We start from the raw sequence: 27,417 nt of genomic DNA on the forward strand, positions 1-27,417 counted from the left end.
TTCGTGATACACATCTCTCTGTCTTGTGTGTTTGTACAGTTATTGGGCTACGTTACTTTTTGGGTTAGGGGGTGGGGGGATTGCCTAAAGTTGTTACCTTAGTTTATGGACAGCCCCTTACATACAATATTCTTTTTTCATAAGAAAACAGTAATTACATTCTAAATTAATTACTTCCACGCAGTTACTGCTGTCTCACTCAGGAGACTTATTTAAAATATAGTTACTGTATTTATTAGAAAACAAATGCTCCCAAAGAGCATTTGAAACAATTTTCAAATCCCAAATGTATTCCTCTGAACGTAGATGCACATCTGGGCATCTAGGGGAAAGAGTATCATTTGGAGCATGATCTGGTATCATTTGGTTGTGAAGTGCTAAACCGCGCTGTCAGCCACCTAAACAGCTGTCAAAGCAACTGTTCGCATTGCTATATTAGACTAAATAATTGTTAATAAGGAAACTAATTGAAATAATATTTAACTAATTTTCAACTTTCTTTCCTTTAACAGTTTGTACTAGTCACTTGTAATCAAATGATAACTTCCTAATGTGTCAAAATTTGTCAAGTGGCCCACTTTTTTATGGGTTGTGATTTTTCTTCGGGAATGCGTGATAAGTTAGAGTTCCACATGAATAAAATGGCCCTAAAACATTTTTTCAAAATTTTCATTTTTTGAGCCGTTATTGTTATTTAACTTTTTTAGCATTGTCCTCTTAATTAATTTTTTTCTCCCGATCGGTACAAACAATCGCCATAATTTTGGCATGTTCCGTTAAATATGTTCATTCTATAAAATAAAAATCATTTTACCATTGTTGCATAATTATTGATGACTTTAGCAACAATTTTTATAAACAAATAGAATTCGTGCTAACTTCTCAATCGATTTTAATGCTTTATTTGACTAATTACGATAGCTCGTTTAATTACGAAGGTTTTGGTAAAAAAAATGAGGGAACTCGCATATCATCAAAACTTGTGCGTGTTTTCGTATTGACGTTCCGCGCTCCATGCCGCGCGACGTATGACATTCACGACGTTAAAGTTAGCCACAGATAGGGATTTCAAAGTTGTGTAATTAATTTTAAAAAAACTAAGCCATATAAAGAAAGTAAAAATGCTTCTGGATTCGTCTCGGAAATATCTCGGTGAACCTTTTTTTTTGTTTAAACAATTTGTTAAACAACTACGCCATTTGTTATCTTTCTGCAATTGTTATTAACAAAGTATGCATCAGACCGAAAAACCAAGCACACAATTGCATTACTCACGAAAATATCTAGATGTGCATTTTTTTGTTTTTTGTAAACCGATTTTTTAAACAATTAGAGCATTTGTTGTTCGGCGCAATTTTGCTCCGTGTCTGTAGATATGGATTTCAAAGTAAAAAACTAAGAGTCATGTCAAGAAAGTAAAAAAACCTCTGGATTTGTCTCGAAAATAGCTCGGTGTGCATTTTTTGTTTTTTTGTTGGAACAATTTGTTAAACAATTACGCCATTTGTTATCTTTCTGCAATTGTTATAAACAAAGTTTGCATCGGATCAAAAAACCAAGTGCACCAATGCATTCCTGTTTATAAAAACTGCAGAAAGATAACAAATGTCATAATTGTTTAACAAATTGTTTAAACAAAAAAAATGCACACCGAGATATTTCCGAAACGAATCCAGAGGTGTTTTTACTTTTTTACTATGAATCTTAGTTTTTTTTAAATTGATTACACAACTTTGAAATCGATATCTGTGGTAAACTTCAACGTCGTGAATATCGTAGGTCGCGCGGCATATTTTGTTTTATATTCTGTTTTACGTTTCGAACACTTTTTTTTCATCTATAGATTTTCCCGACTGGACAATAATTCTACGCGGTTTCGAGCGCTTGCCGAGTTGTTACATCCGTCATCTCAAATAATATATAAATACTTAATAATAAATGAGGGACTAAAAAATATTTTCTGTTCTTTTAAAATATATTGATAATTTTTAAGATACCCTGATTTATATATTTAATATAACGATAGCAAAACGAATTCGCAGAAAATTCGGGATCACTGAGAATCGAATTGTAAGTGTCTGAGTATAAACTGCGCGCGCTAACTAAACTACCGAATATGACTAATATTCTAATCTGGGTCAGATTATAGACTGTTCGGACTGGACGGTCTAGGTCTAGACAACGCCCGATCTTAGCCAGATTCGACATTAAACTGCAAAAAGATTTTTCCACTAGGGCTTTCCTTTTAGCAAAAATTTACAAATTTATTATTTGCCATTTTTGACAGAACACGTAATTTTCATTTTAATCATTAAAAAAATACATAAAAATAATAAATTTATATAATCTATTGGAAAATTACGTAAATAAATATTTTTTAAACCGAGCGGGAAGCGTGAATATTGACATGGAGTAAATAATTCTTATTTTTAATCTAAAATTTTTTTTTAATTTAACAATTTACAAAAAAGTAGAGATTTACAGTTTTGCATAGTTTTAGCGCGACGTAAATACAATGTCAAACGCAAAGCGTGAGACCCGACAGACGAGCGGTCGCGTCAAACTTTCGAGCGAAATAATGTGAAGAGTAAAAATAAGAAATAACAAATAAATCGTGAGCAATTTATAATAAAAAGCGCATGGGACATTACGTTTCCATCCTTTCAAACTCCTTTCACAGTATTTTTTTGCAATTTATTCATATCTTTTCCAATTTTAAATTATGTTAGAAGTTTTTTTATACCATTTAAAATATAATTTTATAATTTGTTTACACATTCATTTTCCAGAAATGTTTAACAAATTTTATTTACTTGAAACCTTTCAAAATTCTTAAAAAGTTTCTTAACTTTTTCTTAAAAATCCTAAAAAATCTACATTTGGTCGAAAATCATTTTTAGTCCTTTCAAGTTTCAAATTATTCGTCAATCTGCTTTAAACTTTTAAATATCTCTTACATTTATTCGAATTATTTCTAAAATGTTGTATTCAATTTTGTTTTTACGTCTTGCACATTTGTTCGAAATTTTAGAAAATGATATAAATCATTTGAAATTTTTCCATTAATCTTAAGACATTTTTTGTATTTTCTTTAAATCTTTTAGAATTCATAAACGCTTATTTTTTCGAAATCTTTAAAAATTTACTTTATGTGTGCTTTTTTTAAATCTTCTTAAGATATAAATATTTTTTGCATCTATTTAAAATCTCTCAATTTTCTAAATACCATTTTATTTAAATCAGTTTTTCTACAAAAATGAAATCCTGCAAAATTAGAAGAATGGTCCTAAAATATTCCAGATTCTTCCAGTTCTGGCCCAGCATTGAATATCGATACTGGCGCAGTACTGCTCCAATAGGAAATTCATAATGGACGCATCTACTTAATCTATTCATCAGCATACGACTGCATATCGTCCTAATATCATTTATAATTTCAATAATTGAAATTTCATTCAAACATTTTGGTTAATTTTCACACCCACTACTGCTGTACTTGAACGATATGACGAAAAAGGTATTAAAAAAAAATTAATTATTTGTGAGTATTTAGTTTAAATATTAATGGTCCTGTTTAGAGTGAATGTATATATTACATTTTTAAACAATATATTATAAATACAATTTTTAACTTCTCATCATAAGCTACAGCTCAAAAAATTAAAACACCCAATTTTAAAATCTGATTTTTTAATTAAATATTTATTATTATACGACGCTATGTAAATGTGAAATATACGAACTGTTAACAGGAATGTCCATGAAATAATTTTTAAAGAAATGATTTAAATCGATTACAATTTTTCTTCGTGTAAAATTTTGTTTTTTCCCGTTGTATATTACTTTACTACTTTTTACAATAACAAGAAATGTAATTTTTTATGAACATTAAAAATGTTTAATGGCGTAACTTCGAAATTTAATCGTGATTTTTGACAATTTTATAATCACAAAATTTGTGTAACTTTTGTGTAAGGTTTGGTTTTTAGGTATTTTGTACCATTTTACAATGTTTAAGATTTACATAAGTGTAGTTTTTTCTGAACATTTACAATTTTTCATAAAGGTGAAACTTAGAATTTTTTTCCAATTAGTTAATATTTGTTTTACATTTTTTTAAAACCTTCTTTACAAAAGAGGCGGAAAGAAGTAGAAGTAAAGTCTGTAGATCTATAATCATCCTAAAATTGACCCTGCTATAGAAAATTTAATCATGATTATAAAAAAAAAGAACTGTAGAGACATCTATGTTGTATTCTGAAATCTCATACCGGGTCGATATGACGACTACCTCCCTTATCAGTATAAGTAAATTGAATTTTCAAATATATATTTAAACATTTTTTTAAAAGAAAGGATATATACCTTAAAAAAATCATGTTTAAATCTATGTATGTAAATAATTATTAAACATGTAATTGAATATGATTTACTTTTTTAAATTTAACTTGAAATATTGTTATTGTGAAAAAAGGAACTAATTCTTATTCGATAAATGTGATGTAAAATTTTGCAGTATTTTAGAGCTGATTTAATTTATTTCTTAAAATTATAAGTAATTCATACTATAGTTCCCTACTGCATCGTTGGAGGAAAACGGTACATTCTAAAATACTGCACCAGAGTTCGTGTTTTGTTTAAATTTAACTGAAGCGAGTTCAAAAATGGAAACTAAATACATAATTGCTCCTTTTTAATATTTCTTCTTATTCAATGTAATTTTTAATACTTTTTTAAAAATTTTGATTCGAATTCTTTAGAAAAACTGTGTAATCTTTTAATATCGTCTAGAATCTCTGTATATTACAACTTGAAATATTATTAATAAATTTTAAGTATTAATTCTTTTAATTATTTGAAGAATTATACGTTTGAGATTCTCCTCCTTGTGTAAATAAAAAAAATGTGACTCATTCTAAATATTTGTAAAAAAAGAATATGATTTTCAAGGATGCAGTTCAATATTTTTTAATTTAGGACTCTCTTTTATTTTAAAATCGCATAATAATGCATACCTATTGAAATTTTGTAACATGTATTTTTTAATCGAAAAACTTAAAATTCAAACAGTTTAAAAGATAAAAAAGATCAATTCTGCAATATTTAATATTTTAATTTGAAATAATTCGATTTAGAACGTTTTCAGTTTGATACGTTACTAATTTATAATATTGATAAATCCTAAATTTGAATGATGTATTTTAATCTTCAATGTTTTTAATTTTAAATTGTTTAACTGTCACGACTTTGAATTTAAAAATCGTACTCCAAGTAAACAAACGCGAATATCTTTTCTTCAAAGAGCGCTCGCTAGCTAGCGTACAAGTATTGAACATTTCAGCCAATTATTCACTGATTTGCATCAAACCTTTTGGAATCAATAGAACATCTGAACAAAAAACCAAATTTTGCATTTATATATTTTTTGATATTTGGTAATCTGGATTTAGCATATTCAGCAAACATAAAAAATGTATCATTTTTAGTGATGAAATGCATCCAAAGTAGGGTGTCCTAAAAGAATTCAATTTTTTAAGACGCACCCCCTAAACATGTTTTATAATAGTGAACAAATGAATGAATATTTTTCTCTTTTTAAAAAAAATGATTTTAACCCTTTGGCTTCAAAAACTACGCTTTATAGAGGTTAAAATGGTATGTTTTGAATTTTGATGATTTTATGCTCCATTCTTTGTATTTGTTTATACTTAAATGACTGTACGAGATAAATAAATAAATATAATATTTTAACCTCTACAAAGGGTAGCTTTTAAAGCTTACGGGTAGTATTTTTGGTCTAATTACTTACTTACTTACTTTTTCTCAGTGGAATTTTTTTAATTTTAGATGTTTTTGGTGTGGTTATACAATTTGGAATAATTTTCGCTGAAGTGTTTTATTTCTACATTCAAGGGCACGAAATGTAAGGATAGGAGAAACGGAAACTATTAGTTATCGTTATTATTTTATTCTAAGATTCAAAGATCCTTCTCTAAAAAATAGGTGTGCCACGAAAATATCGACAGCGTTGTTGTCGCTTTCCCTCAATGCCGATTGATTAATTTGAATAGCTTGAAGAAAAGAAAGTTGCTAAATTTACACAAATATTTAAGAATTCAGTTTCAGTTGAAGGGCAGTGACAATGAATATCATATTTATGTGCATAATAAAACTCACAAAAGATGTATTAATGTAAAATTGTATTATTCAATCAAAGCCACAAGTATTCAGCAGAATAAAAATTTGTGTTTGAAATGAGCAAACGTAACTTTATTGTAAAATATTAATCAAAGTTGTCTTTTTACAACCGGTGAAAAATTACTCATTTTCAATGTTTTCATTGGATTATTTAAATTTAAATAATCATTTTTGACAACCAAATCATACCTCCTAAGGTTCATTTTTACTTCTTCAATCCAAAATTGAACCTCCGTTTTTACTTTTTGATCATGTGATATGACAAATTTCACTTTATGTACAATATACTAATATAATAATAATACATCATCCTATCCTCATCTTATCAGTTTCATCTTAGTCCGTGGCTATAATGAAAACGATGTAATAAACATATAATAAAAAATATAATATACATAATATTAAATGAGGGTGAATCCAGATAAAATCCCAGAGAAAAAAGGGCGGCATTTTAAATAAATTGAAATTGAATATTTGATATTAATTTTTTGATAATGCGCATATTCAATTTTAAAATTCGAATACACACAAGTTTGTAAAAATCTTTTTTTAACAAATCGGCAAGATACGTGTTATCTCATTCCTTTTTAAACACAACATATTTGAGTGGCAAATAATTCTGTGATTTAAACATACATTATCTGCACGATTTGAATCCTAATATCATAATCTATAATCCAGTCCATCAAGAAAGGGGTCTGGCATTGCTAACCCTTTTAAACACACCAAAATCTCGCTTTCAGCCACCCCGTTCTCAGCCTTCCTAGAACTGCTGGCTCACGCAGTTTCTCAGGGGAGTAGGGAAACGAGTCAGGCAACCCTCACTCTTTACGTTTCTGCCCTCCCGAAATAAGTCCAAGGCCATTTGAAGGCAACCCCCGATACTTGACTGAAAGCCTGAGTTTGGTGTAGTATCCTGTTGGCGCCAGGGCTCGCCAGGCCTCTACTACACCACTGCATACTCTTCGCGAAAAACTAAAAACTAGTCCCATCTTCAAAATTGTCTATAAATTCAGTAAATTTCAACAAACTTAAAAGATCTGTTTTTGTTGTTATTGTAAAGTTATAAGTCTTTGTTTTTATTTCACGGGTAATTAATAATAATGTGCTTGCTATTTTCAAATAACCATGAATCATTCGGACGTTCAATAGCACCAAATGCATGGGAAAAAAATTTATTTTTGAAATATCTGTGTAATACATAATAATAATATTATATTTTTAAACAGTTCTTGAAAAACATGAATTAATTTCCAAATTCACTTATAGTGAAAAAATTATGTTTTACGATGATATTAAAAAAATAAGGTAGATCGTTCAAATGAACAGAATATTTCTCCTCATTTCTATTTTACCTATAAATATAGTTCCAATTGAAATTTAAAATATGCCTTATAATTCTATCATTTGAAAGTTCAAAACATCAAGCGCATGGTGATTAAGTATTTTCACTTACTACTCGTTTTAAAAAAAATCGGTTGGTTTTTCCCTCGGCAATTCTGTAGCAAAAACACAATCCATTAAAATTATTCGTAATTATCAGGACAAAAATATGTACAAAATGAATCTAGTCAATAATCTATTTGAGCAGAATATAAAAATTGACATTAATTGAAGACTTACGATTTGTCTCACATGAATTGTCAATGAAGAAAATTTGAGGAGAATATCACAATTGTCTAGCCTAATTTTCTAATCCTTAAATTAACGTCACTTTTTTGTATTCTACACAAATAGACTAATGACTAGATTAACTTGGTATATATTTTTTATTCTGAAAAGGTGAATAAATTGTTTGCTTTTGCACTTTCTGTCCGGTCGTGAGGAAAACAAATGGATTTTTTTCTAAATGATTATTAACTATTAAGTGAAAATACCTAATTGGTAGCTCTGCTATACTGTATCTCTCCAGTCATGCCAACACATCTCCGTCACCTAGCGCCGCCACTCGTCTCTTTTGCACACTGCATACTCGTGCCCCTTCCCTATACCCACAACAAACCCACAATCCGTCGCGGAAACTTCATCCCGCCACGTTCCAATGTGTTTTTCGCAAACCACTTGGAAGTGGTGCTCGTGGCCACTTCGTATGTCTCTTCGACATCGTTCGTCGAGTGTTCGCGTAAAATTTACTCCGGTGTGACGGTGTCGTCCCTTATAATTATAATTTCACTCGTGTTTGCGTCGTGGGTTGACGAGTTGGACCGTCCGCTCGTCTCTATCTCGTCAGTCTAATCTCAAAATCTACAAATCAACAAGTTCCCTCTCTTGCAACACGGCCACCAGGTCCAGGTTGATCCCTGGTCCCGGCGATTCTCTCGGTCGATCATTTTTCTGATCGTTCCCGACGGCCTGGTGAATGGACCGTGGCGAATGCCGGCTGATCACCGACGCCTGCGTGTCTATGCGCGTGTGCTTCGACTCCTTGTGTTTCTCGTCGACGCAGCAACGGCTCGCCGACGAGGAGGACGCTTCGCAGCTGGGAAATACGACCGGTACCACCACGGTCGTCCGGCCTGAACAAAGTGGTGCCCTTCCTGGTACCACGGCACCGGCGACCCTGGCACCCCAGCAAACTGTCGCTGCCATGGGCACCCTGAGGGAACTCCAGGAGCTTCTGCGCGTCAAGGACGAGCGAATCGCAGACCTAGAGGAGCAGCTGCGACGGCGCGACTCTGAAATCCAGGACCTGCGCAGCCACCTTGACAAGTTTCTCAGTGTACTGCCATTCAAATCGCCACTCACGCCGACGAAACCCCGCCCCAGGAAACAAAGGGCGCAGGGCATCTCCGCGGAACCGCCTCTCCAGGTCCTCGCGCCTCTGGTGGTTGTTCAAAAGAGCGACAGGTTGGTGCCACGTGACTTTTTAACTCCCTTTGACTCTTACTAGAGAGCTGTGTTATTTTTAGAATATGTTTTGCTCTTGCTTTCTTCTTATTATTGTTTTTTCTTATATTAAAGTTTGTATTTATTGCGATTATCGTTCTTGTTGGGATTGTGGTGGGAAAAGGGAAAATAAATAGAAGGGCTTGAAAGGTATTATGAGAAATGTTGAAAAGCTTGACAATTGAGGAAAAGTACGGAAGATAGGTTAGGTTTATTTCAGCTGTTTTTCCACGTGACAGTCAATTCGTTCCGAAAACAAGTTAGACGTCAAAGACCCTGAGAGATATTATCGTTATTATTAATTAGGCGCAATCGGAGATTAAATTGATACTTCTAGATATATAATAGAGATGCCATTGTGATGAAATCTTAGTTAATTTTAAAAATAAATTTTAATTTTTCCCATTGAGAGTGCGGGGTCAGTCCCATTTCCTTATTTATTTCATGTTATTATAGGTTATATTAGGCGAAAGCAGTTTAAACGTACGAAATGAATTATCATTAATCATATACCATATAGTAATATTCGATTGTTTTATTCTTCTTTATATGATTTCACTCGTCTTGGTTGCATCTTTTTGTTTTTCTGTCACTGGGTGACATCTGGCGTTTCAAAATGTTCAGAAAAAAAAACCTTTCAAAATTGCTCTATTACAATTCGATCAAAATTCAGTTTTTACAAAAAAGGACATTGAATTTGAGCAGTTTACTGAGTATTTTTGAACAAGAACCAAAATCTTTCATCGAGCGGTTTTTAGAAAGTCCACTTTTTAGGTTAAATTTCTTCTTGATTTTTTATTGAAAAGATGAGCTAGCGAGCCAAATAATCAATTTGAATGAAATCATATTCTTATTTTTACATCAATAACATACAGCCCTAAAGCGATTATTATGAAAATTAATTTATTTTTATCAAATAAATTGTATGATACCATTTTTATTATGCTCACGCGCATACTTTCTTGTTACAAAACAATTAGGAAACTACTCCGATTCAAAATCTATCAAAAAACCTACAGTCCAATGAGATTTGAGTTAAATCATTGAATTATTTTAAATACAACAAATTTTTAATTGCAAGGAATTTCAATCGAATACTTTAAATTTAAGTTCTTCAAATTTAGCTAGTATTTTAAAAGGAAAACAATTTAAAACTGTAAGTACATCAAATTATAATGATTCCATACTGACAAATTTTCCATTAAAAAAATTTGTGCTGCACTTTAAAATGGCGAAAGCTCTATATTTTGAAAATTTTCTCCAGCGTTTTTATCAACTGTGAAATTTTTAAGCATCCTATTTTGAAAGATTTTAATTAAAACGTTTCGATAACTTTTAATCTAAAAATTAAATATTCCAGGACCAGTCACAACTAAAGTCTTCAAATTTTCGAACTGTCTACACAGAGATAAATTTCAAGAGATTAATTCACGGAAACTTTGAGACCTATGCTTTAAAAGCAAGGGTTCCCAGACCTTAGTTCTCGCTCTATAGCGTGATAAAATCAACTAGATGTGCCGTGAATTAATCTCCCGAAACCTCTCTTTTCTTTTAATATTACGGAATTTTACATACACCTAACCCATTTCGAGCTCGTTCGGATTACTGAAATTTTCATAATACTAGCGCCAGATTTATGCTTGAACGTTTAATTTTACGGAATATTCCGTAAGATTAGCCAATGCTTAAAAATGGTATATTCTGAAAATGAAAACATTTAAAATCTATTATTTGGTTTTCGAACTGTCTACAATTAGGGAATTTGGGTTAGGTTTACAGAAAATTTTTATTTTATTTTATTTGATTATTATTTCCATCCGGGATGATGATACAATTTAAATCTAATGATACCATTTTCTTTAAATTGACTACATCCTCTCTCTTAACTCTCTTTTTATTTTGATTCCTCGCACACACGTGTTTTAAAATGGTTTTAAGGCATCTCCGAAAAATACAAAAAGTTTCCTCTCTGATCTCTCTGCAATCGACATTTGTGTCTCGAGAAACGCGGCCTTTGACGGATGTATTTTTAGAGTAGATCTTTCCCAAGAAATGTAGGTAGGCGATAATAGTGGTGGCACGATACACTCGCCTCGCGAGCACGTGCTTTTTGTTTCTCAGGCAAGGTAGGGTCACGAGGTACTGATTACGAATTACGATTCTCTAAGTACGTCGTTACGTCGAACCGTATCGGTGACTATCACCGCGGTTACCGTAATGCAAGAGCACTATTAATCGTGTTTTTCTGCCTTTATCAATCGCACTTGTTTGTAAATAATTAACTGCTAGTGGTCAATTGAGACTCTATCCATATTAAATTGCAGTTAACTGTATTTGTTTAATAACAACTTTTATTTATATTTTGCTTCGCAATGGAGAAAGCTTTGTAAAATGAAAATTTCCAAATTATAAACTATGTGTATTATTAATGGAGAATAAAGCGAAAAAAATCCATTTTCTGAAGGAAAAAAATGAGTTAGACATGGTTTTAATATTCAGGGCTCGAATAATGTCATTATTAATCCGTGGTTCACAAAAAAATGTATCTCAAATAAATCTCGCTTTTAATGTTTTGTAACTTTCAAAATTTATATGCATACTCAACACACTTTCCCTATTCGCCTCTTTTCCATCCCTTTTAAATGGATTCTTCTTTTTCCTTATATTTTCACGAAACTTCCAGTTTTTCTCTTTGCGTTTAAATGTAAACTAAATCAATAGAATCCAATTAAAAAATCCATCTATTTTTTGTTGAATTATAGTTACTTTTAATTGAAAAGTCTGATATTAAATTTTCGGTTCAGCATTCATCTCTTTTGGTTAAAAATTTAATTATTATGTTGAAATTTTAACTATTTTGTTAAAAACCTCTATTCCTTGTTCTAAAATTCAACTATTCAGTTGGAAATTCGCCTCTATGGAGATAAAATTCTTCTTTTCTTATTAAACATGATTTGTTTTGTTGTTGAAAATTTGTCTGTTTTTTTTTAAAGTTAATTATTTTTAATTAATACGTTTACTATGTTTAAGGTTAAATATTATCTATAACTATTTTGTCAAAAAAGTCGTCTTCTTTTATCCAAGTCATCTTTCTTTGTTGACACTTTAACGGTTTTCTAAAAAAATTCATCAAAATATTTGGCTTGAACATGTTTCTAGTTGAAGTTTAATATTTTTTTGATTGAAAATTCGACCATTTTCTTTAAATTTTATCTTTTAAAGTTAAAAATTCAACTAGTTAGTTAAAAAGTTTACTTTTTTGTTGACAATTCATCTCTTTCCCTTAGAAGTTCAGAATCATTTTTCTTGGTTTAAAATTCACTTTTTCATTGGAAATTTCATTTCTTTTGGTAGAAAATGATATTTTTTGTGGAAAGTGCAGTGTATTTCGACTTGAAATCTTAGCAATATGTTAACTACAATAATTTTATTTGAAGAATTAATTCTTCTATTTTCGTGGAAAATCATCTTATTTCCCCTCTTTCGAAGGAATTTTGGGCTGTGAAGTTTGTATATTAAAATCCTTATATTTGGTACTAAAGTGTTCAATATGCCATAAAAACTACATAAATTTAAGTTAATAGATTCAATGATTAAATAATATTAGATAATATTAAATAAATATTATAATATAAATTATAATTAATTATTAATAATTATATAATTAAATATTATAAATATTAAATAAATATTAAATAATCCTAGTTCAAATTGTTTTAGTCTATTTCCGGTGTCTTTCAGATTTAGCCATTTGGACTAGGGGACTGCGCTTTTAATTTATGCACGATCATGGTGTCGTCTTGGCCTGGAAATGACCGGGAACTTTATTGACTGGGAAAAACTGGGAAATAACCGGGAATTTAATTAAACCGCCGAGAATTTACTTCTGATCGCAGTTAAATAAAATTGTTCAATATTTAAATGATTTTGGTCAATTTAGAAAAGAGATTTCGACTTTATCTAGAGTCGCAGGTTTTTCAGATTATTTTAGATTAATCTAATTAAATCAAATTTATTATTTAATTTTTTTTATTCATTAAAAAGTTAAACTAGTTTGAAAATTTTTGTAATTTGTGAAAAATTCGCCTTTTTTTGCAGAAAATTAATCTTTATGGTGGAAAATTCTTCTTTTGGCATAAAATTCAACTATTCCAGTTAAAGATTCATCGTTTTAGTTAATCGTCAGTTTGGTTGAAAATCAACAATTTGGATGAAAAATTGTCTTTTTTAATTGAAAATTTAACTATTTTGTTGAAAATCCACATATTTTGTTAGAAATCGATTTCTTTGTAAAATTTTGTTTTGTTCTTTACAAGCTAATCTTCATGTATAAAAATTCTTCTTTTTGGTTAAAAGTTCAAGTATTACAATTATATATTTACAAATTTAATGGAAAATTAATCTTTTAGGCTGGGAATTAAATTACTTGGTTGAAAATTCATCATTTTAATAAAAAATTAATTTCTTTGGTTGAAATATGAGCTGTTTGATTGAAAACTAGTTTTTTCTTTGGATAAGAAGGAACCCAAGTGCGAAGTGACATACGGCCCAACCTTGGCCCATAGTCGGCAAAAATATTGCCGAAGCTCGGCTGCCATTATCGCGTCAATGACGGAATAACTATGGCCTGCACTTGGCAGCCATTGTTGGCCCAACACTGGGTACCAGTATTGGACCAAACCTAGCTGCCATCGTCGCGCCATTGCTGGATTGATAACTATGGCCTTGACTTGGCTGCCATTGTCAGCCCAACATTGGGCATCAACACTGCTATAGTCTAAGATCTAAGGATATGACAAAAAAGGTATTTAAAAAATAAATATTAATTGATTGCGATTACTTTGAATATAAATATTAATTGTCTTGTTTAGATTGAATATACATATATAACATTTTGAACATTATATTACAAATAAAATTTCTACCGCTACGGGGTATCGAACCTACATCTATATACCTAAATCTATCGCCTAGTAGTCGGGAGTGCTAACCACTGCGCTAAACCTACAAGTCGAAACTCTGTGAAAAAGCCGTCCTCATAAGGTGCAGTTCAGAAAAGTTAAAGAATCAAATTTTAAGCTCTCTTTTTCTAAATATTTATTATTATTCGACGTAATGTAAATGTAAAATACCTGAACTGTTAACAGGAATAGCAATACAATAATTTTTAAATGAATAATTTAAATCGAGTACAATTTTTCTTCAAGTAATATTTCGTTTTTTCAGTTGTAGCCTACTTTACAACTTTTTGCAATGACAGGAAATGTAATTTTTCATAAACATTAAAAATTTTTAATGACAGAACTTAACAAATTTCATCGTGAAGTTTGACAATTTTTCAATAAAATTTTTATATATGTTTCGTGTAAGATTTGTTTATTAAGTGCTAAAAGTGAGACTTGGCGAAATAAAGTGCCAATTATGGGCCAAGCGTCGGTGGAGGATCGACAAATATAAATAGCCAATATAGGCTGCCAGCACTGGCTCAACATTGGGCCGATTTAAATAAAACGTGGTTTGCCGCAGTAAAAGTGAGACTTGGCCCACTAATGTGCCGTCACTGGGCCAGACTTTGGCTGATCCTCGTGAAACATGGTTCCCCGTACTAAAAGTGAGACTTGGCGCAATAAAGTGCCGATTCTGGGCCACGCATCGGTGGAGGATCGGCAAATATAAATAGCCTATATAGGCTGCGAGCACTGGCTCAACACTGGGCCGATTAAAATGCCGACATTGGCCCAATAACTTTAGCCGACCTTTGGCTGCCAAAATTGCACCAACACTGGGCCGTATATTCAGCTCCGGCAATTTGCACTTGGCAATTTTTTTGCCGAAAATTGAACTATTTTTTACTAAAAATGTATTTATTTCATTTTTGGTGGAAAAATGATCTTTTTTAGTTGAAGATTCATATTTTTTGGCAGAGACTAATCTTCTTGGTTAAGAATTAATCTTTCTGTTTTAACCCTTAAACGGCCAAAACGCCACTACCGGTACACTGCTTTTCAACGGCCAATAACTAAGACTATTCGACACTAGAAAAAATTGAGACACATATATTTTTATTGCTTAAGATCTCCTCTTTCCTACAGTGCCAATGAATATCCTCAAAAAATTTAGTTGGGCCACGTAAACTTTGTTTGCGGCAGACGGACGATAGATATTCGTGAATCATTTTACTCTTACACGATGCTTAGAACTATGAAAATTTTTTATTGAAAAACTATGCGCTTTTCGGAAAATTTGTCAAGAATAAAAAGTTCTTATAATCAGCCGAGGAATACGCCTGAATTTTTCCGGAGCGTTTTGAGAAAAATTTTGAATTTTGAAAAAATTGTTCATATGCAAAATCCAAAATTTTGCTCAAAACGCTTCGAAAAAATTCAGGCGTATTCCTTGGCTGATTACCAGAACTTTTTATTCTTGACGATTTTTCCGAAAAGCGCATCGTTTATTGTAAAAAAAATTCATGAATGTTTTCACAAAAATTTTTCCATTAAGACGCCATTTTGAAAATACTAAAACGAAAAATCGATCTTTGAACCATGGATTCTCAAAGTTTAGACATTTATTCCACCAGTTAATGAGATTCCAGGTTAATTACAGACTCGAAAAGCTTTGGTAAATGGTTCACAAAAAAAATAGGCACGAAAAATCACGTTTTTTTTGTTTAAAATGCATTTTGGGATAATAAATCAATTTTTTGAGGAATTTCATTGGCACCGTCGGAAAGAGGAGATCTTAAGCAATAAAAATATATGTGTCTCAATTTTTTCTAGTGTCGAATAGTCTTAGTTATTGGCCTTTGAAAAGCAGTGTACCGGTAGTGGCGTTTTGGCCGTTTAAGGGTTAAAATGCAACTATTCCAGTTAAAGACTTACAATTTTAGTTGAAAATTCATCACTTTGTTTGAAAATGTAACTATAACTTTGAAAGTTTCTTTGTTTTGTGGAAATAATTTTTTTTAACTGAAAATTTAACTTATTCCAACTAAATATTACATAGTTTTAATTGAACATTCTTCTTTTTCGTTTAAAATACATTTTTTGAACTGAAAATTTAATTATTTAAGTTTTGATTGACATTTTATCTTTTTTAGTAGAAATTAATTTTTTTTTCGAAAATTCAACTATTCCAATTGAAGATTCATCATTTTAGTTGAAAAATCATCATGTTGAAAATTGAACTATTTGTTTCAAAATTCATTTATTTTGTAATTTTCTGCTCTGTTGTGTTAAGAGTGTTTAGAATGAACATCATGAATTAAAATAATTTTCTGTAGCTTGTGGTAATTACGAATGTTACTTTTAGTTGACCTGAAAAATTGGAGAAACTTGACCGGGAAATGACAGGGAATTTCAAACAAAATAAGCCTTAATAAAAATAATTTTTAGTGTGGATTTTTGCCAGTGAATATTATAGTTCATGACATCGTTTCATATATGAAATTATTATTTTAGAAATACGAGGCTTAGTAGTATATTGTGCACTGAGGATTGATGATTTCAGACATTTCTGGAAATACAGTCAATGATTTCAGCCCTAATTAGATTTCGAATAAAGGAAGCACGATTCACGGTAATTTTAAAGGAATTGGTAACTTTTAGTGGTAACATATAATAAATTGCACAAAGAATGAAATTTAAAAATGTCTATAAATTTGCGGAAATTTATGCTAATTTTACAGGAAAATATGGTAACTTTCCATAAATTACCCCAAATTCAATAAAAATTTCCTTATAAATTTCCGAAAATTTGTTGGTCAAATATTGCAATATGACAGGTCATTAATTGTTAGTTAAGATAAATTACATAAAATTCAATTTAAAAATGTCTGTAAATTTCTGGACATTTTCGGTAATTTACGGTAATTCGATCAGTTATGTGCTAACTTTCTATAAATTACCGCAAAATTCTATTATCGCCAACCAAAATTTCCTTACAGTTTTTGCGGCGAGTGGGTTAATTATTGTAAAATGCGAGCTCATAGATGTATAATTCTCACTATTCTCCTCTTACGTCACTTTTCACTCCCTAGGGAGTAAAAAGTGGAGGTTTAGCTCCGCTTCATAGGCTTCGAAAAGGGCGAAAATCATGCATGTGTCGTAAAAAAGTTTTTGCAAATCCCTATGGTTTATAATAAAGAAAAATTCAAAATTTGAATTTCATTGACATAATTAGGCATGCAGTTTTTCACATTTCGGTTTAATTAAAAGTTAATCATTTTTTGTGTTCTTGAAAACGAGTTAAATTCTAAAATCTCTACGCGAGAGTCGTGTTTCATTTGGAATATTCAATTCAGATGACTATGTGCTTCTGACAATCTTGAATCATGTCAAAAACTATTTTCATGTTTAATAGAACAAAATTATTTTCACTCGAAACGAAAACAATAGTTGCTTGATTATTGATTATTGAAATTTTAACAGTCAGCGAGAAATTAATGTAAATTTTACTATGGCTTTGATTTTTCTTTTCGCTGAGGTCTAAACTCAAAAAGAAAAACAAGTCTAATGTCTAATCCACTTATTCATTCAATAAATGATTTTCAGGATTCAGAGTTGCACATCTTAAAATTTCAAACTATGAGGCTAATATGCAACTTTTTAGTTTTTGAAATTCTGATTCGAAGTTTTCTATATGCAAATATTTCTTAATCAAACAATTATTTTCCATTTTTTATTAATTGCGAACATAATGAAAAAATAGTCTTTTATTTTTAGTAAAAATAATTTGTGCAGGCTCAAGAGAACTAGAAAAGTTAGTTTTTATCTAAATTTTACAGTGAATTGCATGTAAAAACTGACGCCTATAAGTAAAATTTTCAATATGGAAATTCCCACTAGCAAATTACATATTTATAAATCGAAGTCAATAAAGAAGAAGGTATATTTTCGTCAATAATTCTTTCATAACATAACATCAGTTTTTCCTAAATAGTGTCATATAAACTCTGTCATAAACTTAAGTTTTCAAGGTTGAGATTTTCCTCATTGAATAATTTGTTGTTAAATTTTCTCAAATATAATTGAACGGAGATAAGTTTCAGTCAAAATAAGCGTAATCTTGAAATAGGAACCTAAGAAAATATCTATTTTAATGAGAAGCACAAATCCGTTTGTGCCAAAATAATGTAATTCAGAACTAAAATAGAATTTCCCTTGAACTTACTTAATTGGTTTTCCTTGACAAGAGTAGCTTTCCTAATCCAGTAATAATTAATCATTGTATTTCTTACTAACTCTAAATGTTGACATTAGTAAATGTATTTTAATCGAATTGTCTATTTTGAAAAAATTTGAAATATATAAAATATTTTGAGACTTAAACATTAATTCTTGGATTTGAAGTTGCATAAAATATTTTCTGGGTTATAATTTAATGATTAATATCACATGATTTATTTGAAATTTTCAACTTTCTATAGAAAAATAAGCATTCTTGAAAACAGAGGAGAGATATTAAGTGAAAGTTAGGTTTTATCCGATCTAATCAGGGTAAAGGAAAATGTCAAGTGGTATCAGGAGAGTTAATCAGCTATAAAAATCAGAGATATTCTTGGAAATGAAATTTTTATTATGTATTGTGTAACGAAAAAGACAAATAAATATGTGGACATTTGTAAATAAAATCACCAATATTGGCTTAAGAAATCAGTGATAAGAAATAATAGTGCAGCTTGTAGATTTGTTTGTTATTGAAAAAAATTTCTAAATAGAAAATATTAGGCAAATTATTTTATAAACACAAATTTAATAATAACATTATACCTTATACATTAAATAATAAACTATAAAAATAACCTTAAAGAAGATTTTCTTAATTTCATGTATGTCGCTTAATTTGACGATCTAATATTTAAGACAATTTAGATAATACAAATATAATACTAATTATTTTTTGTAATATATTGTATACAATAAGTTGTATTAAAAATGCCCAGTGTCTAATGTGTTTGTAGTAAGTTTTTAAAATTCAAAGTTCGTTAATTTTTCTTGCAAGTGCATTTGGGAAACAAATGCACAAATCCATTGAAATAATTTTTAAATGTGAACGAAAGCAAACTGTAGGAAGGCATAGATTTTGTTTCTAATCTTTATGAAAACGAATGATCTTAAATTTTTCTTTCTCAGTTTTCATTGATATTCGTCATCGCAATTAATGATTAATTAGAGCAATAGTTCAAATGCCAAGAAACTTGTTACATTCCCCACAGTATTTCCCCCCCTTCGTATCACTGTTGGCTCATTTTATTTGAATTATTATTTTGTTCAAATTTCTTTTTTCACCTCATTGGCGGCATTCAGATAAACTCGCCTGGCTGGGTCACAAAAAACCTGAGGCCAATGAGGAAAGGACAACCCATTTTAGAATGTGGATATTTATTTTGGGCTCTGACTTTCCCCGAATATATCAAATACTTCCCCACTAACTTATCCCAATATTTACACCTTATTAATAGCAACTAATAAAATTAATCTTTTATTAAAAATTATTCCATTACTAATTAATTACTTCACTAATTAATTATTGCATATCATTATATGAAATTAACGATGTGGTTGTGGAATTGCATAATTCATTCTCACTTTTCGAAAATGGGATTTTAATAACTTCTTCGAAATTAATTCATTATTTATTTATTTTTTCCAGTTCAACATTTATTTTACCGATGTAATTGAAGATCAAATTTCGCCTTAGAATCTTTCAATTTCGAAACTTTTCAACTGGGAAATTTCATAACCCAAACACTTTATAGGACCTCCCAAATTGGATATTTTCCAACTTGACACTTTCACATTACAACCTTCAAAATTGTCTATAATTTTATGCCTTTTTTTATTTAGGTAAAATGAATTAGATAAGAATTATTCTTTATTCATCATTCTAAATTTGGTGATCGAATATAAGATTGATAAAAAACAGTTTTAAAGCTTCATGCTCTTGTACTTTAAAAACCTGCTTCAATATATACATGTATTGAAAGTTGTTAATCTTATAGTAATTTATGGTGGTTGAATTCCTATGATTTTCGTAGAAATTGAGCAATGATTATACATTGCTGGTTAAATTTGTATCTTTTTTCAATCTTTTTTGTAAATCTTTTTTAATAAGTGACCGCGTTTTACGTATGCACGTTGCACAGCCATCTATTCGACAAGCCACGTATGAATTCGCACAATGCATTTGGATGTATGCATTAATACGTGCGAGGATCGCTGAAGGGATTTACATTCCGCAGTCATAGACGGGCGTTCATTGCCGACCGAATAATAACATGACACCCTCGATGATCACTGTAGGTACATATCTATCTTGGCACGTATGTTGATTGTTGATACATAGGAAGCATTCCATTTCAAAGAGCCAGACCACTTAGAATCGGAAAAATTTGTACGATGTTCTCAATATAATCATTTTCATTCCGATTCATCTTGCAGGCTTTCTGAACCTTTTGAGCCGGGTCAGGATTGTCGAGATAGCTTCGAAACGTAATATAAAACCAGGAAATTTCAGAAACTTTCTAGAAAAACTAGAAATGCTGATAATGCTTTATCTGCCGTTTGAGAAGGATTTTTTTTTTAGTTGTAGTCCTAGCTATTCTATTTTCAATTATTTCAAAAATTTTAACTAGAAGTGAATACAATTATTATATTTGAAAGTTTTAATTTCTTAATTTGCGAAATATGGCATGCATTCAAAGATTTTTTTTAATTTGGATACGTACATAATTTCAAATTTTACAATTGCATAGTTTTATCTTATTCATAAAAGAACTTTATGTAATGCAGGCATGATTTACACATTTTCTCAGTTTCTTTTCAATTCTGAAAGTAGCCCTTTATACGACAGGAGGACTGGACAGCGAATGCGCATGCGTTGTGCGGAGTAGAAGATGCGTATGCTTATGCACCTTCGTTATCGCCCCTGTACGATTATGAACGCGTCAATCTAACCTCAAATGTGAAACTTAATAAAATTGTAAATCATACCTTTGTTACATAAAGTATAGTATGTACCAAGGAGTGAAACGTCCTTGTATCCTCGCGTATTTGCAAAACTCGGTTTCGACTCGTGCTTTGCTCTCGCCAGCGCCTCGTTACAGAGATTCACGCTAAAATAAAGATACTGTTTCACTCCTAGGTAAATAATATACTACAGCCCGCTCTCTGAATAGTGTCCCCCTCCCCCCTCTCTCTCTCGATTTTTACGACAGCCTAATTTATTCTGGATATCGGTGATTGATTTTTGATAAATTAATGGAACCGAAATGTCTAATGGAAATCTAAATGTTCTTCATTTATGCACCCCAAAGCCAGAAAACCCAAAACTAGTACAGTGAAACTCTGAGACTGGGCCGATTTTGAGTCTGACCTTGGTAGGGAATTACCCAGATAGAGGGTCGTTTCGTAGAAAACGGGTTTGTTTGTTCACGCCTGAGCGACCGCCTCACACCCCGCGCAGTTCTTTTTACTCATATTTGTGGCGCGGCGTCAATTCTCGGAAAAACTCTATCGGGGGGCTCTCTAGGGGTTTCACTATATTAATTTTTGAAGTTCGAATAGCTGAAACTAATTAAATAGCTACTAAATAATAAATATTTAAAGAGAATAATATCGTATTATATACTATACTGCATATTGTAATACGCGGTAAAAAAAATTGAGCTGTGACAGGGATATTATTCCTTATTATAGCCAAACATTTAGCTGAAAACGAACGAAGAAATTTAGAAAGATCTCTGGATCAGCGAAAATGAATATCCTTGACCATTTTCCATATACCAGGGATATCGTATAGTCAAACACCTAATAAGTATAGCTATAATAGGGATATTAAAAATAGGTGTTTGAAATAATTATCGGAAGAGCGCCGGCGCATTATGGGAGCAGAGAAATAAAATGGCGACAGTCTAATCGGGAGCTGTGACAGTTGAGATTTACTTTGGACAATTAAACGCTTTTTACCACTTAACATGTGGCGATTATTAATATTAAATGAAGTTTATGATGCAGTAATAATAATTTACATTTGTTTTGATTGTAGGCGATAACTATATTGAAATATCAAGAAACGCGATAAAAACAACAAACTTGACCTCGAAATATATTACACGGATTTCAGGGAAATTCATTTTCGCGATACCAGACGAAAAATTGGCTACTGTAAGTTAATATATTTCTATAACAACTAAATTTTTTTCTAATCTGAAGATAATACAATTATACATAATCTGTCGAAAATAATAAACTTTCGAACTTAGAAATTTTGTCCAAATTCCTGATTTACGAGAACAATTTACATAAAGTAACTAAACGTTTAACTCTTCTAACTAAACGTTTTACCTAATCCAAGCGTACACTTTCTTTAAGTTTAATATATTCTCGATTCACTCGTTCGCCTCAAGAATTTTCTTTCCGTGCATAATAACTCTTTAAAAACTTCTTCTATTGGGTGCAGTTCACTTATTTTAAAGGTAAGATAAGAAAATTGTAAACATATAATATCGACTTGAGTTTTAGAATAATATTTATTATTGTTATTGAATTATATTTCTTAGCACAATGATATAACCTCTGAAAGCATTTCGAGGTAATAAGTACCTTTATTTTGAAGTGTCACATTTATTTCAAGTTAGCAATAACATCACTGAGGACAGGTTCTTCTTTAGGTGAAAACGAAAAACATTATTGATGAAAATAAATTTACTAATTTTGTACTGGACGAAGACTCAAATGCATAATAGATGTCGTTCACAGGATGTCGGAAATATATCTGTTTATCCTACTATCAATAAAAGTCAAACCTATATAAAAATGTTTTCGATTCTATTATTCATATATTGCTTTTTGACTTAATCTGTAAATAACAACTAAGTTTATTTCTATTTTGATTCTGATGCCAATATAATAAAAGGTGGTTGTTGCCTTCTTTGAGGGGATTTCACCAAAATTGCTTAAAAACAGAATAACGGAACAAACCACAAAAATAATATTAAGTGAACAAAATACTGACATTTTTTGAATTATATAATTTTTTCAGGGTGGCCACAGGCCAAGGAATTGCTGTAAGAAGCACTTTAAGTAATTGTCAAGAATAATCAGGGCTGCTACATGGTCACTTTAGTAACTTTTTTTCTCGCATCTCTTTTCTAGTACATTTTCATTTCATTGATCTGAAAGTTTTTCAAATATTTCAAGTGGTTTTGAAATAATTGCAAACAAGTTAGGATATTTAGAAAAAAATTTAATTTCTACTCATTTCAATAATTAAAAGGGATTGCAACAAATTTGATAGATTTTAGTTTTTTTATTTCAAGGAATTTTGCACGATTTAAAAAGAATTCGAACTATCATAGGGTATTACTAACTGATTTCAATAATTTGACATGATTTTAAAGCATTGTAACGATTTCAGGGTATTTTGAAAAACTCTCAAGGAATTTTCAAGAGCTTTTTAAAATTTCAATGGATTTAACAAAAATTATCATATGATTGTAAAGAATTTCCTAAAATGTCCGAATATATGGAACGATTTTACAATACCTGTAAATAATGTTTTAAGATGTTTAAAAGTATTTTAAGGGATTTCATAAGATTCCCGAGGATTTGAATAATTTTAAAAGCTTCCAGGGTAATTTAATCAATTTTCCAGGATTTGAAGAAATATTAGATTTCATAGAATCTTACGGGATTTTATAACAATCGAATGGATTTCAAGGAATTTATTTACAAGAAGTGTTGGATTTCGTAGTTTTTCAAAGATTTGAAGACATTTTCAAATATTTTTTGCAATTCATTTGAATTCATTTGGAATTCGCCATGAATTCTTATTAATTTATCCTGCCTGCTTTTAAATTCCTTGTAATTCTATTGATTTTTTTTTAATTCACTCAATTCTATCAAATTTAATTATATTTCCTATGTTTTCTTATATTCACCTTGAAGTATTTTAAACTATCCTTTAATTTTCAGGTATTCATACTTTTATTTTTCTAAACTCATTTCAAACTTACTGAATTCAATTCATTTTTTCATATTTCTGAATCGTTTTCAATTCACTGACATTTCTATAAATTCCATCAAATACTTCACATTTCCCTGAAATTCCTCTATATTCCTTCCAGTTTTACTCAAAGCAATAGCATTTTAAAAAATTTTCCCAATTCACTTTAATTTAACTGGAGCTGTTTTGAAGTCATATGAATTTATACTGAATTTGTTTAAATTAACCTGGAATTCTTATAATTTCATCGAATTCTTTTGAATCCCTTTGAATTGAACAGAACATTAGGTACATTATTGAGGCACATTAGTCGGGTAGAGAGTGGAGGCAAGCCAACACTTTTTTCCAGTCGATTTCTAATTGAAAAAAATTAATTGGAAAGCGTATTAGTTATTGCTGGATTCAAAATACAGCTGGCTACAAAATGTTGCTTTTGATTTGAAGTGCGATATTTTGTTTAGTAATTACACTGGAACTGCGGTTACATTCTCTCGCGCTTATATCCCTGCATAACTCTCATTTATATCCGCTTGTCATGCACCACCTCACAGTACCACGTGACAAATAAGCCAATCAGAGCGCAGCGTGGCCATTTCCCCTTCGCTGAGCAGCATTGGTGGGATCCCCCTCCCCCTTCCGGGAGAATACAAGTGAATGCTGCGATCAAGGACGGCGGATACACTGTTAGAAATTTCTGTAAGAATTTTCAGACGCGTCACTAAAGCTTTATGCAGAAATCGTTTCGAAATTTTCCGAAACTGTAACAGAAATTTAACAACGGTAACTGCATGAAACTGCAGTCACATGTATCACAAAATTATGCTCCAGTTTAGAAATTTTCAGTTACTGTAACTGAAAATTCCTAGAGGTTAAAAAATTTTGTTGGTTCATTATTTTAATATAAAACATGAAGTCTATATTTTTCCTAAAAATATAAATAGAAAGAAAATATAAATGAAGTTAAGACTAACCACTTCTCATGTATCTATGCTATATGTACACTCATTTTATTAAATATATAATCAAAGCCCATCTTTTACGATGAGAATTTTTTTTGACATTTAATATACTGCGTGTATTATATAACTTAGTTATTTAGATATAAACTTCGTTCGTATATAATCTTACTTAAGTTTTTATTTTTAAGACAACTATATACTGCAAATGTATATTAAAATTAATAAACCAAACAATAATGTATATATACATTACATTCTTAGAGAACTTTACTCTCAAAATTTATACAAAATGTTATTTTATTTCGGCTTGCGGTTTCGATTCCCGCCTCGCACTCTGGAAGAGTCTCGGTGGCCCATGCGGTGAACACTAGCCTAGCAAGGGAGTTGTTCATCTCCGGAGAGTCGTGGGACCGGTACCTCTAGAGAAAAAGGTTTTCTCTAAGTACTTAAGGCTGTTGCTCTTGGTGGTTCGGAACCCACCTTAAACTGTAGGTCCCCCTTCCACCACCAAGTAAGTGTGTGGAGGGTGTGTAAAGGAATAGAGAAGGTGTAAGAAAAATGTAAACCCTTAGGGGACACATTAGAAGCTTCCATTCCAAATTCCAAATGTTATTTTATTTATTATAAATAATATTCGTGTGTCGTTTTTTCACGAAAAATTGAATTTTCAAGACAAAAATTAATTTGTAGCAAAATAGCTAAACCTTCAACCAAAGAATTTAATTTTCAACTAAAATACGAATACTGCCTACAAAAGTGATTTCTTAAAAAAGTGGCTCAACCAACATTTTCAACCAAAAAAGTTGTATCCTCAAATAGAGAAAAGATTAACTTTCAAGTAAACAGTAGCATTTTTATCCAGGACAGATGAAATTTCTACTAAAACGGACGAATTTTTAAATAAAAAAATACAAATTTAAAAAAATTGAATTTTCATCCGAAAAAGACTTTATTTTGAAATTTTAACATAAAAATATAAGATTGCAATAAGAAGTAAATCTTCCACGAAAATTGTACTTGAATTTTTAATCCAAAAATACGACGTTTCACCGAAACAGTTGAAATTTTAATAATAAAGGGCAAGTTTTTGAAAAAAATGGTTTAATTTTTGTAAAAACAGTTGCATTTTTATCCAAGGAAGATGTCATGACTACTAAAATAAATGGATTCTTAAATCAATGACAAATAATTTAAAAAATAGTTGAATTTTTTTTACAAATAAACTTCAGTTTCACTTTTCGGTATAAAAAGATGAGTTTCAAATGAGGAAAAAATGGTCTATGAGAATAGTTGCATTTTCTACCCAAAAATATGAATTTTCAATAAAACAGTTGAATTTTTAACAGAGAATAAAAATGACTTTAACCCTTAAACGGCCAAAACGCCACTACCGGTACACTGCTTTTCAACGGCCAATAACTAAGACTATTCGACACTAGAAAAAATTGAGACACAAATATTTTTATTGCGTAAGATCTCCTCTTTCCGACGGTGCTAATGAAATTCCTCAAAAAATTTATTTATTATCCCAAAGTGCAGTTTAAACAAAAAAAAACGTGATTTTTCGTGCCTATTTTTTTTTTGTGAACCATTTTCCAAAGCTTTTCGAGTCTGTAATTAACCTGGAATCTCACTAACCGGTGGAATAAATGTCTAAACTTTGAGAATCCATGGTTCAAAGATCGATTTTTTGTTTAAGTATTTTCAAAATGGCGTCTTAATGGCAAAATTTTTGTGAAAACATTCATGAATTTTTTTACAATAAACGATGCGCTTTTCGGAAAAATCATCAGTAATAAAAAGTTCTTGTAATCAGCCAAGGAATACGCCTGAATTTTTTCGAAGCGTTTTGAGCAAAATTTTGGATTTTGCATATGAACAATTTTTGCAAAATTCCAAATTTTGCTCAAAACACTCCGGAAAAATTCAGGCGTATTCCTCGGCTGATTACAAGAACTTTTTATTCTTGGAAAATTTTCCGAAAAGCACATAGTTTTTCAATAAAAAATTTCCAACGACTCCGTAACCTTTATTGCACTCTGACATCAAACCACACCTTCACCGCATTGTCATCCTGGGAATTTTCGAGTACACCCAGCAAAAAAAAATGCCAAAGCGTAAAGCCTCAAAAATTGCAACAAACTCCGAATCAGAATGGGATTCCGATGAAAATGATGAACGTATCATCATACCTAATCCAGATTACGAGAATTCGGGATCGGAATTTCGCAGACCGAATTTTAAAATTTTTTCACGAATAATAGAGTCATCATTTACAAATGCTACCGTAATTTGGAAAATTTGCAACAAGAATAATATAGCTAAATTGAAAACGAAAGATTTCTGTAAAGAAATCAGCAGGAAATAT

At 30.7% G+C, this 27,417-nt stretch overlaps 1 protein-coding gene across 1 annotated transcript in view; it reads left to right on the plus strand.

Moving 5' to 3' along the window:
* Positions 1–8,214: 8,214 nt before the first annotated feature.
* The window catches only part of LOC117182303 (cGMP-dependent protein kinase, isozyme 2 forms cD4/T1/T3A/T3B), a 174,130-nt gene continuing 154,927 nt past the window's right edge, over positions 8,215–27,417 (plus strand). Inside the window, exon 1 of the mRNA XM_033375443.1 lies at positions 8,215–9,045. Within this exon, the coding sequence (XP_033231334.1) occupies positions 8,558–9,045 (488 nt within the window). The 5' untranslated portion in view covers positions 8,215–8,557. The remainder of the gene's footprint in view (positions 9,046–27,417) is intronic.

The sequence above is a fragment of the Belonocnema kinseyi genome, chromosome 10 (assembly GCF_010883055.1).
Source record: "Belonocnema kinseyi isolate 2016_QV_RU_SX_M_011 chromosome 10, B_treatae_v1, whole genome shotgun sequence".
In the NCBI taxonomy this organism is placed as follows: Eukaryota; Metazoa; Arthropoda; class Insecta; order Hymenoptera; family Cynipidae; genus Belonocnema; species Belonocnema kinseyi.